Source organism: Sebastes umbrosus, chromosome 17 (genome assembly GCF_015220745.1).
Source record: "Sebastes umbrosus isolate fSebUmb1 chromosome 17, fSebUmb1.pri, whole genome shotgun sequence".
NCBI classification, from domain to species: Eukaryota; Metazoa; Chordata; class Actinopteri; order Perciformes; family Sebastidae; genus Sebastes; species Sebastes umbrosus.
In genome coordinates, this window is record NC_051285.1 from 13821315 (window position 1) to 13840552 (window position 19238).

The 19238-nt window shown below is 41.2% G+C and overlaps 1 protein-coding gene across 3 annotated transcripts in view; it reads left to right on the forward strand.

Annotated features, from left to right (window-relative positions):
- The window catches only part of dclk1a (doublecortin-like kinase 1a), a 61238-nt gene that overhangs the window by 6853 nt on the left and 35147 nt on the right, over window positions 1-19238 (forward strand). For 2 of the 3 annotated variants that reach the window (XM_037748308.1, XM_037748307.1), the window contains one exon: window positions 16756-16855. In XM_037748308.1, the coding sequence (XP_037604236.1) occupies window positions 16756-16855 (100 nt within the window). Of the gene's footprint in view, window positions 1-16755; window positions 16868-19238 lie in introns of all 3 variants that reach the window. The other variant, XM_037748306.1, reaches the window with a different exon arrangement.

Here is a 19238-nt window from a genome sequence, read left to right on the forward strand (position 1 = left end):
TTATGTTATTAAGTGAACAGAAAAGTGGAGAATGAGGGACTCTAAAGAAAGATTGGAATTAATGATGAAGAAACAGATTGGAAAGTAGTAAGTAGACTGGATTGGAGCAAATTTGCATAAGATTGAGAGTGCCCAAGGAAATCCTGGACAAGACCTGAACAGCCTCCTGTTTCTGAATAAGTGAAAGGTCTCAGGAAACACTAGATAAGCTTGTAGCAAATATAAACTCCCTATGAAATGTGGTTAATCCATGTTTACACAGAGAGAGAGAATCAGGCTTAGTATAGCAAAAAAAAACAAAAACTCAATACCACAATGATATGTACGAGTCATGGCAGGATGACAAGTGAACAAACTGCATGTTAATGACACTTGAATATACATTATTTAATATCAGGAGTGCGCTAAAGGTAATTACCTGAGTGCCGCACTAGGGTAAGGTTACTTTAAGGGTTAAGTAGAGTATGTGTTTTTGTGTGTGTGGGCTGCTGCCGTCAGCTGAGCTGTGTCAGTCACTGAGCCGACGGCAGAAGTAGGTTTCTGGGCCTGGCCGCCAGTTACGTTGAGTCCCAGCAGAGCCGCAGAGCCGCAGAGCCTGGAGAGAGAGAGAGAGCATCTGAGCACCGCAGCTCAGCTCAGGCTCCTCGCCTTCATTAACCCCGGTAATGAGGCCAGAGGCAGCGGGGCAGGATGTATATGTACAGTACATCCCCAAAGCCATATATTCTTCTCTTTCTCTTTGTCTCCAATCGTTCTCAAGGATTGCAGCAATCTATAAGACCATACATGGATTCTTTTTACATAATTACTTTTGCAGCTAAACTGTGCTGTGATGAATAATGGATTATGTTTTTGGTATTTTGGGCTAAAGAGTTCAACTGAGAGTCTGTTTTCAGCTGCAGTTGCTGCTGTCAGTCCTCTTTATTATGCCTTCTCATTTGTGTGTTTATGTGTTTATATCTGTTAACTATTGCCAATAACTGAGTTTCTGTTCAGAGTATATTTCTGTCAAACCCATTTTTTATTTTACAGAGGGATCCAAATTTCTCAAACCTTAAATGTTGTCTAAACTACGGCTGTCAATCGATTAATATATTGAATCGTGGTTAATCGCAAATTGATCACAAATTGTTTTATCTGTTCAAAATGTACCTTCAAGGGGAGATTTGTCAAATATTTAATACTCTTATCAACATAGGAGTGGGCAAATATGCTTGCTTTATGCAAATGTATGTATATATTTATAATTAGAAATCAATTAACAACACAAAACAATGACAAATTTGGTCCAGAAACCCTCACAGGTACTGCATTTAGCAGAAAAAATATGCTCAAGTCATAACATGGCAAACTCAAGCCCAACAGACAACAACAGCTGTCAGTGTGCTGACTTGACTTTGACTTGCCCCAAAACTGCATGTGATTATCATAAGGTGGGTATGTCTGTAAAGGGGAGACTCGTGGGTACCCATAGAACCCATTTTCATTCACATATCTTGAGGCCAGAGGTCAAGGCACCCCTTTGAAAATGGCCATGCCAGTTTTTCCTCGCCAAAATTTAGCGCAAGTTTGGAGCGTTATTTAGCCTCCTTCGTGACAAGCTATTATGACGTGGTTGGTACCAATGGATTCCTTTAGGTTTTTTCTAGTTTCACATGATACTATCTTCACTCTAGCTTTAAAACTGAGCCCACTACAACCTCCGAAAGACCGACTGTGTTAATGCTTTAAAGAAATTAGTGGCACTAAAACGAATAAATCGGGTTAACTCTGACACCCCTAGTCTAAACACAAGCAGCAATACAAGAACTTTGCAGAATTAAATATAGAACTGGCAACATTATATATCATACATATGAAAATTAGACTCCAAGTTTTATCTGGCATTCAATGCCACCTTTTGGCACACGATCGTTGCTACGAGCACATTTCAGTCGGTACCAAAAAATCCTCCAGTGTATACGCCTGCATGTTTGCTATAAAAAGGTTTTGATGTTTGTTATCACTGTTGCTTTCAGCATTTCCTATTTGGCAGTATTCTGGGAGAGCTGATAACGCTAATGAGATGGGGATAGAGAGGAGACAACATATGACAGGCTGTAAACAAGTCTGTGAGCATCTGATACGTATACTCTGCCTGCTTTCTCACTGGGAGCTTACTCTACTGTGATCGTTTTGGATATTGTGTTTCCGTCTGTAACATGAGAGAATATATCAAGTTCCCCCCCCCCACTGCTATATATTGATTGTGCCACTGTCTCAGGTCTCACTGTGTATGATAGGTGATATTTTTAGCTCCGTCCCCTCTCCTTTGGGGTTACCACAACCTCATATTTCTCAGCAAGCTCGTCACCTTGGCCGGTTTCTATGATGATAGTTGCCTAGGAACCGTCCAACCTGCTGTGATGTCATACAGTAGCAGTAGCACGACGTGATGGTGTAGCTGGGCTGGTCTGATCAAGAAGATAGACGACCCGTTAAGTGGCTTAGAACACGGGAATGGCTGGCCTATTAATACATGTAAGCTGTGTTTACACACACAGATGCAGACACACACACACACACACGACCACACACACACATACTCACACACACTACGTCGGACCCCAGCTGCCACCCTCGAGGCCTCGCACGGCTCACGCACACTTAGGCACGGATAGTGACACACACTCTTTTTTTAATGGACTCATCTAGATTTCTGCACATGCATCACTAGCCATTAACTGTGGGCGATTATCAACCAGTGCATGAAGTGATGCCACTTAGTTATCTCTAAGGTTGGTTGCGTTCTGTTTTTGAGTATCTCATTAATGAACTCCTTTGTTTCTCAGCGGGTTTAGCATGGGCAAGACGTACCATTCACACATTGACCGCCCATGCTAAAAATATGGGGCTTAGGCTACACAAAACACTTTCAGTTCATCCAAATGCCAAACATTTGTCCTACTTAATTCTATAGTGGTATCTATGTGCATAGTTTGGGTTTTATTTGCCCAGTTTTTGTTTAAAAATCAGATCACAGGTGTACTCTGGAGACAGGATGGTCAAAATTGAAAGCAGCGGAGGCTGAGATACCTTAACCTTTTTGTCTCTAGTATGGTTCAAGCTCTAAAAACATTCGTTCTTACAATAATGCAACTCAATAGTCTCATCATCAGGGTTACCATCTCAAACTTTGTGAACATTTTTCATTGGAACTGTGTCTAATTATTATGTCCTGGGTACTCCACAGTTTACCAGGACTTTGTATTTGGAAAGAGAGGTTGCTGTTGTTTTTTTGTGTTTTTGTAATTTGGGTGAACCCTTAACTTTAAGCTAGGGGTTCTCAAACTTTTGGCGTTGTCCGGTCTGGGAGTTGTCCGTATTTTCCTCTTACAACTTTAACCCTTTCACAGTGTGTTTTCAGTTCATGAAAGTTAATCATAACCTTTTTGGGTGCCTAAAAATGTCTTATTCAGCATTCGGTTGAACTTAACTCCACCATCTCGTGTGGAGAGGGTGGCCATGGCCAAAATGCGGTAGTGGCTAGAAGGGAACCAGCACACTGGGGAAACTCTTGCGAGATTGTAAAGGTTAGGCATTGACCTTGAATGGTTAAGGTTAAGATAGGTCGTCGGGCAGCGAGTTTTTGCAGATCTCAGATCAGATTGCGCAGTTTGCAGGCCCCCTTCTAGACACTACCCCAAAATGCCGAACTCGAGGCTTCAAAATGACAGTCCACAAAATGTGTGACGTCACGGTGAATACGTCCACTTCTTGTATACAGTCTATGGACATATCTCAACAATTATTGGATGAACTTTATTTTCTTTGGTTTATGACCAAATTCCCATCAACCTCAGTTGTGCTGCGTGTTTAGTGCTATTTGGAACGTGGTAGCATGCTAACCCAGTAAACTAAGATGTTGAACATTATACCTTCTTAACATCAGCATGTGATCATTGTCCATGTTAAGATGCTCACAGAGTAGCTAGCGTGGCTGTAGATGCATATTCTTGTTTATTGAGCATATTGTCTGCATATGAAGTATGTTTCTGAACATGTCAGGAGTTTTGAAACTTCTCTCGACATTTTTTTTTTTAATGAATTGACCTTGTATGAGCTGCTTGTTGTCTCATGCGCTGAAGTACTTGGCTGCCATTGCAGTTGATGTTACTTGCCTTTCAACTTGATGTGATCGGACATTACTAATTGTAAACAAGTCACTTCAGACTTAATGTCCTTCTCTGTCAAGCATTATTTTTTGTCCACCCGTTATATATGGCACACTGTGGCATGTTTTCGCACTAATTAAATGGCACATGTTAAATAGAGGTTATACGTAGGAGGAGAGTGTGGATGAACCACTTGTTCACTATCTGCAGTGCAGCTCTCACTTCTCAAACCGCATTGCTGGCCTGTACTTCTCCTTGTTGGCAAGGCTGAAGAGCTTTTAATATCCTTTTATCTTCTGTTTTTCTCTGCAGCCTCCTTCTTCTCTCTGTGTCTTCCGTTTTCTTTTCATTTTCTCTCCACCCATTACTGTTTCTGCCTCTCTCTCTCCACCTGCATCATTATTCGTCCTCCTATGTAATGTTTAGTTTTCTGCCTATATCAACACATTTGCTCTTTTCACGTCCATCAGCTGTCCACGCTAACCTCCTATCTTCTGTCTTTCGCCTTTCTTTACTTTTCAGTCCGTCTGTGTCTTGCTGTCAACAAGCCATTGTTTTTACGGCTCTTTAGTCCTCATTTAATTAGCACACTCGGCATGCACCCCCAAATCCTAGAGCTGCGACATATGGCATCGTTCTCACCCTCTTTCCTCTCTGTTTGTCCCCCGCCACGCCATCCCAGCTTCATTTTTCATCTCCTTTTCGTTTTCTCAGTTTGCCTCTCACTTTTTCTTAGTTTTGTTTCCCTCCCGGTCTCCTTTGTCCTCATTGGCCGGTATCCAGCTCTGCAGGGACTGTAGAGAAGGTGCTACGTCACTTGAAAACATTGCGTATTATGAATTACAGGGGATTATGTCCTGCTCATATACAAAGCATTCAGCTGTTTTTTAAATCTTCATTTGATAGACTGTGTTGATGATGTCACTTTTTGTTCTGCAGAGGAGGATTGTGGGAAGCAAAGTCCATCTGCTCCTGCTGATCTGCTGAGTCACAGCTACACAGCGCAGCTTGGTGTGTGTGCGTGAAGGGGGGAGTGTGTGAATGTGTGTCATGCACCTAGTATACAGTGTATTTGCTACTTTACGGCATATTTGCAGTGAATGACATTGATTATAAATGGCTTGTAGAAATCTTAAGATTAAACTGCTGTTTTTTTGGACGTGCTGTTTTCAGATTGGTCTGTCTGTCTGTTAGCTTGTGTGTCTGTTTACCAGCAGAGAGTGACTGTGGCAGATTGGGGGGCTGTCTGTAGTCAGAGGACCTGCTGCCAAATTAGGATTGATGGCAGACATTTCCAGCACTGGCAGACGGTTGAGAACCGAGTCACACCACAACTTCATCACACAAGCCGTCTGACTCATGCAGTTCCTGACTCACTCACTCTCTAATCTCCCTCAACCGAATCTGCATTTGAAAGATTGTGTCCCAGCTTTGTGCTTTTAGTCGCTTGAAGAGCAGAACCGACATATCTCGACAGTCAGAGGCTTTCTCTGATCGTGACTCAAGAAGGGAAGCACTTAGAGGGGATGTAAACATTAGAAGGAGCAATGCTTCTCCAAGCCAATTGGAAGGCAAAAATGTTGTACTTTATGGCAAGCCATTTTAACATTTAAAGAGGACCTATGATGCTTTGTGCTTTTCCCCTTTACTTTAGTGTAGTTTTTTGTGCATGTAAAAGGTCTGCAAAGTTACAAAGTCCACGCCAAAGGGAGTTACTCTCCCCCACAGAAACACTGCTCCTGAATTGCTTGAAACGCCTTGATTCAAGTCCCGCCTTTTCTTCAGTACGTGGTGATGTCACCAAATAACACATTTGCATAAAACCTGCTTAGCGGCCAGTTTGCCACGCCCACAAACAAAGCTTGTTAGACCGGAGCTAGAGCGGCGTCTGAAGAGTTTGGTTCGGTTGATCAATCACAACGAAGTGGGCCAATCAGAGCAGACTAGGCTTTTCGGGAGGGATGAGAAAATTAAGCATTTTTTGAAAATTAAAGCATGTAAATATGTTCTAGTAGAAACCTGAAATACAGGTATGCACCGTACTCCGTAGGGCTGAGTAGCAATTTAGTTTTCACTAGTGGAAATGACATTTCGACATGGTGTCAACAAAATGCCATTTTGACTAGTTAAAATGTTAATTTAATGGTATAGTGTGCAATGTATAGACTTCTACAATAATAATCCCTCTCAGTTGTCACTTGCCACCCACTAGAAATGTAAGGAGATGTCCGTATCTGCAGAGACCCCTCCCTTTTGTCTCTATTTTCTTATTTTGCTCTGTTTGGGACGTTGCTGGGCGTCAGCCTTTGGCCTTTGTATTTTTTGTTTTCTGAGCTGTCATCAGAGCGAATGTAGCCAACACACCACAGTCTACAATATTCTTTTATTTTTTTCCAACCATGAATACCTCCTCTACTTGTGTCTGTCTCTCAATATCAACTCAAAGGTCAACTGACTTTATTTTACTTCCAATTTGTCAGTTTTCAAATGTACAGTTAATGTACTGCATGATGAAACAGTTTGATTTATTTGGGTATGTTTTGCCTTCCCTCAATTGATCATAAGAGAATTAATCAGCCACTTTTTTGATAATCAGTTCATCATTTAAGTGATTTTTATAACCAGAACTGCCAAAAGTTACCTCCTTCCAGCCTGTCAAATGTAAACATTTGCCTTTTTTATATATATATCTTTAGATCTTGGACTATTTGTCAGACAAAAACAAGGCATTTGAATGCTAATCAGCAGGATAATCGATCATTAATATAATCGTTACTAAACTAAGAAACAGAGTCACTCACCCACTCACTCACACTGTATTATGTACATCATCTTCTGTCAATGCTCACTCTAGTAACCTGTGTACTTGAACACCCTCATAATATATTTGTATGCACACACACGCTCACGCATTCACGCTCATCCTTGAAAATGGAATAAAGCCAACAGACTGAAGGGGGGAGACGAGCGATCAATAAGGGGGGAGATGAAAGAAACCAGTGAAGGAATGAGGTTAGAGGAGAATGAGAGAGTCTGATAGAGGAAAGACAGCACAACAAGACGAGAGAGACGGGGGTTAAGATGAGGAGACCCCTAAAAACACTGGTGGATGACGGTATAGGGACATTGAGGCTGATGCTGTGTTGCGTCTGATTTATGCCCTTGTGGGAACAGTGCTGCGTAATTTGTTATTCGTTTCATGATTGGCTCCCTTCAAACACAGGAGATGCACCAACACTCTGAGAGAAAGACAGATACAGCTCCAAAAGAAAGTTTGCTCTCCCCCGGTGGAGAGCAGAAGCTGTTACATAAGTTGTTATGCAACAGAGCAGCCAGTCTGCTGTGCTGGTTTGAGGCTAACGCAGTAACACCAGTGCCAACTCAGCCCCACTGCACAGTTAATTGGCCTCATGTCACCGCTGCTCTCTTTTCCTCTATTTGTTTTTTAGCTCTTTCTGACTCCCCTAATTTATCCGGGCCCTTCCCGTCCTTTCCCGTCCCCTGTCAGTTGTCTCCGCGCAGCGTGCTGATTGAGGCAGCGGGAGGTCATGTGGCGGCGTGTGAATTCTCCCTCAGGGGTGCAGATGGTTTTATCCTTCCCTCTGGCCTCTTTCAGATCGATCTCTGTCTACCTTTCCTGCTGTCAGTCGGCGTGGCTCTGTGCCTGCTTGTGTGTCTCCCTTCAAGGGGATATTTCAGATTCCCCCTGGAGAGTAAGGAAATGCATTTTGTCAGTTTCATTTTGAAAGTGAGGATGAGAATTTTTCTGCAGCTATGCTCTATAATCCTGACAGTGACAAAGGATGTGTTTGTGCTAACTCTACAGAGCCTCCAGTAGCAGCTGACGGCGTACTTTAAGTGCTGTACTGGGGTCAGATTGGTCTGTGGGCTCTATAGGATGTCAGTGAATGACTGTCAAAAGTGGGCATGTGCCATAGAGCTGCAACAAGTAATCGATTAGTTGTCAGCTATTGAATTAATCGTCAACTATTTTGAGAATTAATTGTTTTGAGTAATTTTAAAGGGAAAAAAAATTCTTTGAGTCCAGCTTCTTAAATATGAATATTTTCTGGTTTCTTTACTCCTCTATGACAGTAAACTGAATATATTTGAGTTGTAGACAAAACAAGACATTTGAGGACGTTATCTCGGGCTTTGGGAAACATTAATCGACATTTTTCACCATTTCCTGCATTTTTTTAGAACAAACAACTAATCGATTAAAGCTGCAGTAGGCAGAGTATTTTTTGCATCATTGGGCAAAAATTCCATAACAAGCTTTCAGCATATTGTAATTCAGGTGTTCTGAGGGAAAACTAGACTTCTACAACTCCTCATGGCTCTGTTTTCAGGCTTTAAAAAAATCTAGCCTGTGACGGGAGACTTTAGCCAATCAGGTCATTTCAGAGAGAGAGCGTTCCTATTGGCTGTTCATTCAACGGAGGCAGCTGTCGGTCACTCGTAAACTCTGATCAAACTGTCAAACTAGGCAGTGCTGATCAAATATGAATCAATATGCTGTTACTGTTTCTCCCCTCAAATGTTTTCAGAATCATCTTGTAGTGTACTGTTTAGCTGTAAAATGAGAAAGTTTGCTCCGGCTGGTGGGCGGTGCTTGGTATTTCCTCAACAGATCTAAACATGGCTGCCGGGTCACAAACTTTCTCATTTTATGCTTTTTTTAATCGTATTTGCTCCAATTCTACCTACTGCTGATTTAATTGATACAAAATTAAAATAATCGTTAGTTGCAGTCCTAATGTGCCATTAATTTGACTTATGTAATCACCACAATATACAAAACAAGACAATATAATATAATCATACAGTGAACGTACAGTACTTCAATACCCAGTAAATGTAGATATAATGACCTGTTTTAAAACAAACAAATCACTGCTAATTTCTATAAGATTACGGTCATTTAAAGATGGTAAAGAACAGGTTTAGCCACAACATAAAACGCCCTGTTCTTTGTAAATGAATGTCAAACCCATGTAGTTATATTGATTATGGTCCCACCCCCTAGGCCACATGCTGCACGCAGTTCTGAAACACTGGCAGCCCCAACACACTGCTGTGTAGATATTATAGCTTTGCCATTCCTTTGCACCTTTTTAGTCCTTCACCTCAGATGCCATGCATTTTTGCAACAAATGCTTTGTCCTTTCTGTGTCTCCCTTTATCTTGTATCAATACACCCATCTGTTACTCTGTCTCCCAGTATCCATCTGTCTGTCTCTGTCGGTCTCTCTGCGGTTAGTGTTTCAGAGCAGCTCAGCGTGCCGCGCCGGCCAGCTGCAGTTGATTCAGCACCGCGGACAGCTCCACTGAGCTTATCTCCCACTGGCAGAGTGCAGCGACAGCTCGTCCCTCCAAAATGTGGTCTTTCTGTGGGCAGGATAATGTTGACCTCACCGTGTCCTCTCTGTGTAACCACTGTGAGTCTATTGTGGCACAGGAGATTAGTGGTTGAGTCTCCAATCTCTTTTTCCTCTTTTTGTTTTTTTTTCTGGCTCTATATGCCATCTGTTTTAGTCTCAGAGAAATGCCTCTGTTTCTTATCAGAAAAAAAACAGTTAAATTAAATCATTTTTTTCATTGTGTAACCATGGTTGCAGTAAAAAAAAATAATTTTCATTTTCAATTGATATATATATTTTTTGATTAATCAGTGAGTTGTTTAGTCTATAAAATAGTGAAAATGTCCATCACAAATTCCGATTGCCAGTGGTGACGTCTTTAAATGTCTTTTTTTTTTCTTCCAATCAACATTCCAAAACCCCAAATACTCAATCTAACACAGAGAAAGGCAGCAAATCCTCACATTTGAGGAGCTGGACCCAAGAAATATTTAGATGTTTACCTTGATAAATGGCTTGAACGATAATTTGATAGATTAGTTGTTTCAGCATTGACTGTAACTAACTTGACTATTGCTTATTTTCTTGAGGTAAATAATAACCACACGTGTCTTCACACAGTGGCTGTCAGAAACCCCCCTACTGGAAAGCGAGGGGCTGACAGATGAGTCCTCAAGTGGACCTGAAATCTGACAGGGAGACAGAAATAGCCGATCTAAATGAGCAGATTGAGCAGTGTTGTCATTGATCATTTGTTCCCAGCGTCTGATTCACAGGTGCTGCTGGAGAGAACCAGACGGTCTGTTTAAACACAAAAAGCTATGAGTTTTGTACCACCGGGATAATCCGAAGGGGGTACAGGAGTGTGTATAGTCCTTTGTGCATGTCCTTACAAAATAACAGTTAGGTGTATGGCTATAGGGCCACGTGTTTGTGTGTTCTCATAAAAAGTGAGTAGAGATAGTGATTACCTTACAGTATATATTCATTGTGTGTATATTTTACAGCTCTTTCCACACATTTCCCCTCGTGTCCCTTTGCATCCAAACTAAAACTCTACCCAGCAGCTCCACAGTCGTCCCTCATGACGTACACCAAACAAGGAGCCACTCAGATGTTACAGAGATAAGGTATCGCTCTGCAGAGACCCAGATTTAGTATCTGTCTGCAGCTGTGGTCTGTTAACTCAAATAAAACCATGTGGGTTTTAAGTTCCTGTGTGTTTCACATGTTGATATTTGAGCTTTTATGTTTTGGATGGAGTCAGAAGTTTTCTCTTTACCGTTACAACTGTCTATGCATATCTCCCCGACTTTAAACCCAGGTCATTGGTGTGTCTACACCATTATAACTTGTCTACCACGCTGCTTTTCTGTAGTTGAATGTGTGTTGTGAGGACTATGGCCTGTAAATCCCTCCTCACCATGTGGTTATTAAACAGTGCCACCGTGTGGCGGCAGCAGCGATTGTCTGCCTCAGTTCCTCAGATCCACCTTTTGCTTTGCACTAATGTTGTGCAAATACAGTAATACGACTTGCAGCACTGTTATCTGCCCAGAACCAGGTGGTTTCTTTCTTAAATGTGATTTATATTTAATCTCAAAGAAACAGAGAAAGAGAAGAAGAAGAAACAAGGGAAAGAGAGACACTGTTGTAGGTGTTTGGTGATACTACACTAGGTGGCGTAGTGAGAACATGAATGGGTTTACTGAGAAATATTCATATATTGTTGAATAACAAGTTTTTCAGAAGGAAATAATCGTCACATTTATAAGAGGTCATGAAGTCATATCTTTTTAAACAAGCCTCTGTTGTTGTAACTGGCTAAATAAGGTAGAAAGGTGTTTTTAAAACCCAATTATTGTACACATATTAACTATGATAAATATTAAATATGTCTACTTTCCTTTTTCCTCCACCTTAATGTGATATTTTGAATGTAGGTGATGGATTTTCTTTTATATGTGAGGATGAATATGACATAATGTTTATAAATAACGTGTTTGACATTTAGAAAGTATGGCTTTTGTATTACTGTTTGTTTGTATTTTTTTATATTGTGAATTGTTTGTGGATGTTTTAATCACGCTGGTGTTTTGGATGAACTACACCTGCTATCATCGAGCTTGTTTGCCTATTGGTGTTCCTTAGGTATAAATATGGGTGTGGTTTCCACTTTTTCAAACATTTTGACCTGACGAAGATCCAAGCAGGATTGAAACGTAGTCATTAAAAATATTGTGGCATGGAATAGTATGCAGGCGTTACCTTTTTCTTTACTGGCCTCAACAAATGTAGATAGATAGTGTCAGGCATGTCTTGCTCCTGCAGTCTTGATTCTGTTTAAAACCAAAATAATGCTTGAATAAGTTGATTATGGATCCTTTTTAGTGCGGGGAAGTGCTTTGATCACTGTGATATTAGACCCCGTTTCATACTTTAATAAAGACGTGTGAGGGGTGATGGCAGGGTTATGAAATTGACAATTTTCCACACACACTCCTCTGCTCTTTTTTCATCCTCTTATTTTAGTCCGTCGGCTGTTTTCTCTGTTTGTTTCTTGCCGTCCTTGTTTCAGCAGCGGTGGATGTGTTGTGTAACGGCACTGGTTCTCTGTGAGAACGCAGCACCAGAGACATCAAAGCGGCTTGTTTTGTCGTTGGGCTCAGAGCAGCAGTCAGGAATAGATCTCCTCCTCTGTTGCTGTCTGTTTGTTTCCTCTCTAACTCGGGGGATTTGGCTAGTTGGTTTCATCGTTGACTGTTTTTCATTATTCCCCCCCCCCTCTCTTTTCACCTTTACCAGCTCCCTCTCCTGTTCATCATTCATTGATCGATCTGTCTTCTTCTCAACATCATCTTTGTTAACCAGGAGATATTTCTCCATGTGCCACTTGGATTTGTGTGAATGACACAGTTCTGTAGAGTATCGTGCCCATAGTAGATAAAATATGAATGATGGAGCTCTCTATCAGTGTGCACATCGTGCAGTCTGTGGCACGCACCAGCCATGCACGGATGCCTAGAAGGCACCATCACCATGGCAACCATACTTTTCACACCCCTCTCAGTATACACTATCTGTTTGTGTGTTGCTCCATATTAGTTTACCCTCAGCTTGATAAAGGTGGCCTCAGAGGCTGCCCTACATGAAGACTGTTCCATTCTCTGTCCTCATCACTCCGAGTACATTCTGCATGTGCTCTTTTCCTCCCTGTTTACCCGGCATTTCTGGCGTGCTGCAGTTTCTATCTCGGGATGAGCAGCTTCAAAGAGGCCTCATTCCAGCAGCAGCCTCCTCTTGGTTGACTCCAGCAGCCGTGGCCTGAGGACGTGGTCAGACTGACTCAGAGCAGCAAACACACATCCCGCTGTGAATAAAAAGCACGGGCTTTTCAAAAGAACACAAGCTTAAAGGAACAGTGTGGGGGGCATCTATTAGCAGAAATGGAATATAATATTCATAACTATGCTTTCTTTAGCGTATGATCACCTGAAACTAAGAATCGTTGTGTTTTCGTTAGCTTAGTATGAGTACTTCATATCTAAATAGGGAGCGGGTCCTCTTCACAGAGTCTGCCATGTTTCTACAGTAGCCCAGAAAGGACAAACCAAACACTGGCTCCAGAGAGAAGCTTTGGCCTTTTTACGTTACCTGAAGGCCACCATAGTTCTCCGACACGCTTGTGAAACTGCGGTAAAATGAGCCGCAGAGTGCAAAACCGTGGTACAGTGGAAACTGCTCATGGTGATCACGGTTACAGTGATCAATCGCTTATATGGATCAAAATGCTTGGGACAGAAACTTTCCTAAACAAATGCGGTTTAAATAATCTGCGTATAGTAATCAAGTAGTCCTCTTATAGTGTTCATTTTCATACATGACAACATATGAAAACATATTTTAAAACTACGTTAGACTAACGTTTATTGAATTTGTTTTTTACTTCATTCCCTTGACATTTTGCCTCGTGGGCTGTCTGCTTTCCATCTGGATACCTGAGGCTGATGCTGAGTGCACATTGACATCATGACGGGAAAAGGAAATTCATCTCTGATTTGAAAAACAAATGCGCACAAATCACTTGATTATAATGTTTATAAATGTGTAATGTTTTCAAAAAGAAATGAGAGCGTATAGTATTTAAAACCAGTTTTTCCAAGTTCTGTGTAATAGCTCAAGTTGTCCCGTGCTCAGTGGACAAGACAGATACTATGCAACAGCAAGCAATATGCATTTATATAAAGAAATAAAAAAAATAAAAATGCACACTTAGAGATGGAAGTGTCCACCCATCAGCGCTGACACACTGGGGAAATGTTAACAGCACCAGCGTCTGTGTATCACAGCCATCTTGTTAGGAAATGGAGCCGCTCGCCCCTGAAATAATCACCAACACACTGTCGGGGGATAGCAGGGAACAAAGCAATATGCACTCTGTTATGAAACTAGAATAATATCGCATCCACACGTACAAGTGTCCATATGTGCCCGTGCAGAAACGTGCGTTTCCATGTGACGAGTGGCCGAATGCACGCAGACACGCACACATACTCACGACGAGCCTTGATTTGAAAAGTTAAATGAAAACGATCCATACTCCACAGAAGGTCTGTGTCTGATTAAACTTGTTTTTTGTCTCCCCGTCGGCCCATTTAGAGACTGTGGGGGGTAAAGCAGGATGACTCCCATCTCACACACACACACACACACAGAATGGCCTCTTCGCTGTTTATTGGGTATTTCGTTGATAATGCTGTTATATCAGCTGTGACTTTCTTTTTGGCTGTTGATCGGTGGCTAATAGGAATCTAAATGGATTCTTGGATGTTAATTGCCATGAAAATGTAATAAAGGTAGCTTTGTGTTTCTGTGCTAACTCCAGGCGGTGCTCGACATGCATGCAGCCTAAATTGTAATAGCTCCTAATAGGTTTTTGTTGGGAGATTTGTCATAGCGGATGAATGAGCTATTGTCTGCCTGTAAATCCTTTTCTGACTGTTCCGTTGCCTATCGCCAAAATATGATTTGGAATATTGATGGCTAGGGATTGAAATGTGATGGTGGCCCGTGGGGTGTAATTAAAGTTGTTTGAGAAAATCATGCAGCGTTTAGATCAGATATGGAATTAGCTGTCGCCTAATTCAAATAGAAAACAATGAAGAGTAGTTTGTTTATTGGCCTATTTGTCATAATAAACACCCTAACGCTGAGAAAGGGTGAGTTTATAGATTAAAGAGGACCTATTATGCTTATTTTCAGGTGCATACTTGTATTTCAAGTTTACATGCTTTAATGTTAAAAGAAACAGTTTATTTCTCTCATACCAACTGTACTGCAGCACCTCTATTCACCCTCTGTCTGAAACGCTCTGTTTGAGCTCCTGCCCCGCCCCGAAAAGCCCAGTCTGCTCTGATTGGTCAGCTGGCCCACTCTGTTGTGATTGGTCAACCGAACCGTGCTCTTCGTACTCCGCTCCAGCTCTGCTCTAACTAGCTTTATTTGAGGGCGTGACAAACTAGCTGCTAGGCTGGTATCATGCAAATATGTTACTTGGTGACATCACCACGTTACGGAAGAAAAGGCAGGACTTCAAGCAAGGTGTTTCAGGCAGTTCAGGAGCAGTGTTTCTGTGGTGGAGAGTAACTCCCTTTGGCCTGGACTTTGGGCTTTGTAACTTTGCAGACCGTTTACATGCACAAAAAACTATATAACACACTAAAGGAAAGGGAAAAAGCATAAAAGCATAATAAGTCCCCTTCAAAAGAAACCAATAACATCCATCCTGTGTGGACAGAATGAACATTAAGGCTGCACAATTTTGAAAAAACATCTAATTGTGATTATTTTTACTCATATTGCAATTGCGATATTAGAGGGAATTATCATTTTTACAACCATTATTCTCATTTTCATTGAAAAACATATTAAAATGATTATGGTGTGATTTTTGTGGGAATCTGATCAAACAAAGATGTTTTCTTAAGCATGTAGAATATGATGTGTAGGCCAGGACATCTCTGCACCACCATGATATTTAATTTATATTACATTTGATCACATTTTGACACACATTTCACCTTTAACAAATACTGCCATTTCCTCCTCATCCTGCGATTGCAGTAGGCCGTATTGCGATTTCGATTAAATGTGCAGCACTATTGAACATAATAAGAGGTTAGGATGAAGATTTATGAATGATAATGTGTTAATTAGACAATATAATTAAAATTTTGCAGACACTAACCAAAAATGCTTTCTTATTTAATGATCCAGTTCCTATTGTGTTGCGTTTAGTGACCCAATTTTTAAAATCTGCACCTGTCAGCATGTCACTGTAGGTTTTGTATTCGTCATGAGTCTGTCAAAGAATGACAGTGACTCATTTAGACAGCGTTTTTTTTTCTGTGAGTCAGGTATAGATTTAGTCCGCTCTGTACTTACTCAACAGTAATCTCTGGTTTCTCTAATCTCTGATCTCTAAACTTCTCTCCGCCTCACGCCTTCTCTCTCATACCACTTTTTCATCTCTCTGTAGCTCATAAATGCCCTCTCCCTCTCTTCTCTTAGTTTCTTCCCTTTCTTACTCATTACCATTCATAAGATGCTATAGTCCTCAGGGAACAGACCCCCCACTTACTTGCTCTGGATGTCCGGTGCACGTGCTGCGTCGAATCAGCAAATTAGTGAGTCAGCAAGGTCTCATTATAGTCGCTGATAGACTGATTAATTGCAGAAACAACACCGCGCTGGAGCTCGGGGACCTGTGAGGCCATGCGCACGGATATTCAAAGGCGTCAATGAGCGTGCATGCACAGAAAAAACAAGCACGCACAAAAACAGACTCCCCTGGTGTTCCTTATCCGTTTCCTGGGGCTCAGTGCATGTGCCTTTTCACGGAAGCTCAGGAAGGGAAATTTTGTGGCATGTGCAGTGAACAACAGTGTGTTAGTATGTGTCATGCACTTTATATGCACACAGTATCAGTAGCCTAGAAGTAAGAGAGATAAACGTCTGACTAGAGAGTTGTCACTTATAAATCTGCAGACCAGCTGGGAAATTTTCGTTGGGAGAATCTCTCCTTTCCCTCAACAAATAGTTCATAACGTAGAAAGATGGCATTGCTTTTGGCAGCTGCCAGAGGTCAATAAGCGTGAGAGTGAAAAAGAGTTAAGTGTGCTTAATTGACTTGGATATTGACTTGGAAAATATACTCATCTGCGTGTCTTTGTCTCCAGGTCTCGTGTCTGCAAGACTTCTTTGGCGATGAGGACGTCTTTGTGGCGTGTGGACCGGAGAAGTTCCGCTACCAAGACGACCTGATGTTGGATGAGAGTGGTGAGGTTTCTAGTAGGTCGACATTTCCATGCTTACATTTCACATTTGCCTTTTCAGTGTTCCCCACTTAGCTTCTCCATTCCTTCCTGCCCCCATTTTCTGTTGTTTTTGTGTGCTATTTTCTAGGGTTGAGCTATTTATCATTCAGTGCAATCACATTGTGATAAAATATGTGCTGTTGTGATACATTTTCAATAATCCTAAAAATGAGGGAATAATTAGTTTCAAATTGGTAGTCTGACATTGCCACGTAGTTCAGTGCAGTGGACAAACAATTTAATTATTTAAAGGTTGTCCAACCAGAGAAAAAAAACTCTAAAGATGAATCTACAGTAGCTCTTGTAATTGACACATTTTCCACTTCCTGTTTCCAAGTTCCAACTATATTGTATTCGTCAGGATGCCTGTACTGTTTTTTAAACCCTCATCATCAATCGAGTGGTGCAGTGATGACGTACATTTGTAAGCCAATGTATTTTTTATGATTTTTGAAGTGTAAATGCAATCGGCGGAAGTAAAAAGCTAACGTTATAGGCTTTAGACCAACTACACCACGGTCGTATGAACGCGAGTATACACAACAAGGCTGTAAAGGCGGATGAGTTGGCATGATGGCGTTTAGTAGTCTCATTTGGCCACTTGTTAGCAACCGCCTTTTTTAAGACACATAAAAGCTTCAAAATTCACGAATGGGATATTTGCTGACATATTTTATATTGTAGAACAAAACCACAGACCTTCTTTCAGGCATCTAACTAAAACCCCATTCAAAAAACCCATTGACTTCCAGAAGAGGGATCAGGAAGTGCTAAAATGCTAACTCATTTCTGTGTTTAAGGACTCCTTCCTGTAGCACTCTATGGAGAAACTACAACCCTTTTCAGGGAAGCTGCTACTTGATCCCATAGACATTCATGAATTGAGCTTAATGGCATCCTTGAATGTGTCTCACACTGATGGACGTGTAGTAAAAATAGCCAAATATGGTTTTGAGTACAGTATGGTAACTGTATATCAAGGCCAAATCATTATCCTACTTTGTGTTTATTAGTCAGAATATGGTTCTCTTCTATGGAAGATTTTAAATGCCTTAATGAAAACAAATTAAGCTGGGACATAAAGTGGAATGCATACACATTGGTAACGCAAAACGATAACAAATATTGTCCAGGAACCCTCACAGGTACTGCATTTAGCATAAAAATATGCTCAAATCATAACATGGTAAACTCAAGCCCAACAGGCAACAACAGCTGTCAGTGTGCTGACTTGACTATGACTTGCTCAAATGTGATTATCATAAAGTGGGCATGTCTGTAAAGGGGAGACTCGTGGGTACCCATATAACTCATTTTCATTCACATATCTTGAGGTCAGAGGTCAAGGGACCCCTTTGAAAATGGCCATGCCAGTTTTTCCTCACCAAAATTTAGCAAATATTTGGTGAGTTATTTAACCTCCTTTCCGACAAGATATTATGACATGGTTGTTACCAAAGGATTCCTTAGTTTTCTTAGTTTCATATGATGCCAGTATCTTCAGTTTAGCTTTAAAACAAAACCCGGTACAACCTTAAAAATCGCAATTTTTGTTAATGCCTTAAAGAAATTAGTGCCGTTAAAACGCGTTATTATTGCGTTAACTTTGACAGCCCTAATTTTTAAGTACTACTACTACAACTTCTGTAGTTATTTTAATCTAAATGTTGACTTATTTGCCATGTAACTTCTGTACTTAAACAACGCCATTTCCGTAGCTATTCTAACCTAAACCACGATCTTTTCTTAAACCTAACCAAGTAGTTTTGTTGCCCAAACACTACAGCGGCTTAGACAGGTGCACCCCCTCGCTCTTATTGTACATTGGGCATTTGTAGGAAAACGCACGGAATATAAAATTATTTGTTTTCGTAAGATATCATACGAATCGATACGTTGAACAGTGTGTATTGTTTTTCACATTATTTTTTTGTTTGATTTGTATTTAAGGCATTTTAAATCTTCCATACTCTTTCAGGTTTATTTGTTAAAAAAACAATTATGTTTTCTGTCATTCTCGGTGTTTTCCCCATTCATCATGTCTTTTGGGTTGCACAGTAACCCTTGTCTACCCTGGGTATGACACATCTCCCTGGTTCAGGTGCCAGAGCTCTGTACAGGCTGTCCAGTTCATTACGCTCCGTTGTCTCTCCTCCTCTCCTCTCTTATCCTCTGCTGCACTTAAGCCACGGTCTAACCTCATTGTTCCTCTTCTCTGCCTGACTGTCTCCCCACCGAGGTCTGCGGAGGATACGTTCTGTCCTCACTTCACCCATCTGTCTTTCACCGTCTGTCTCCCCCCTCTGCATCGCTGTCTGACGACTCCTGCCATTTAGTGCTCATCT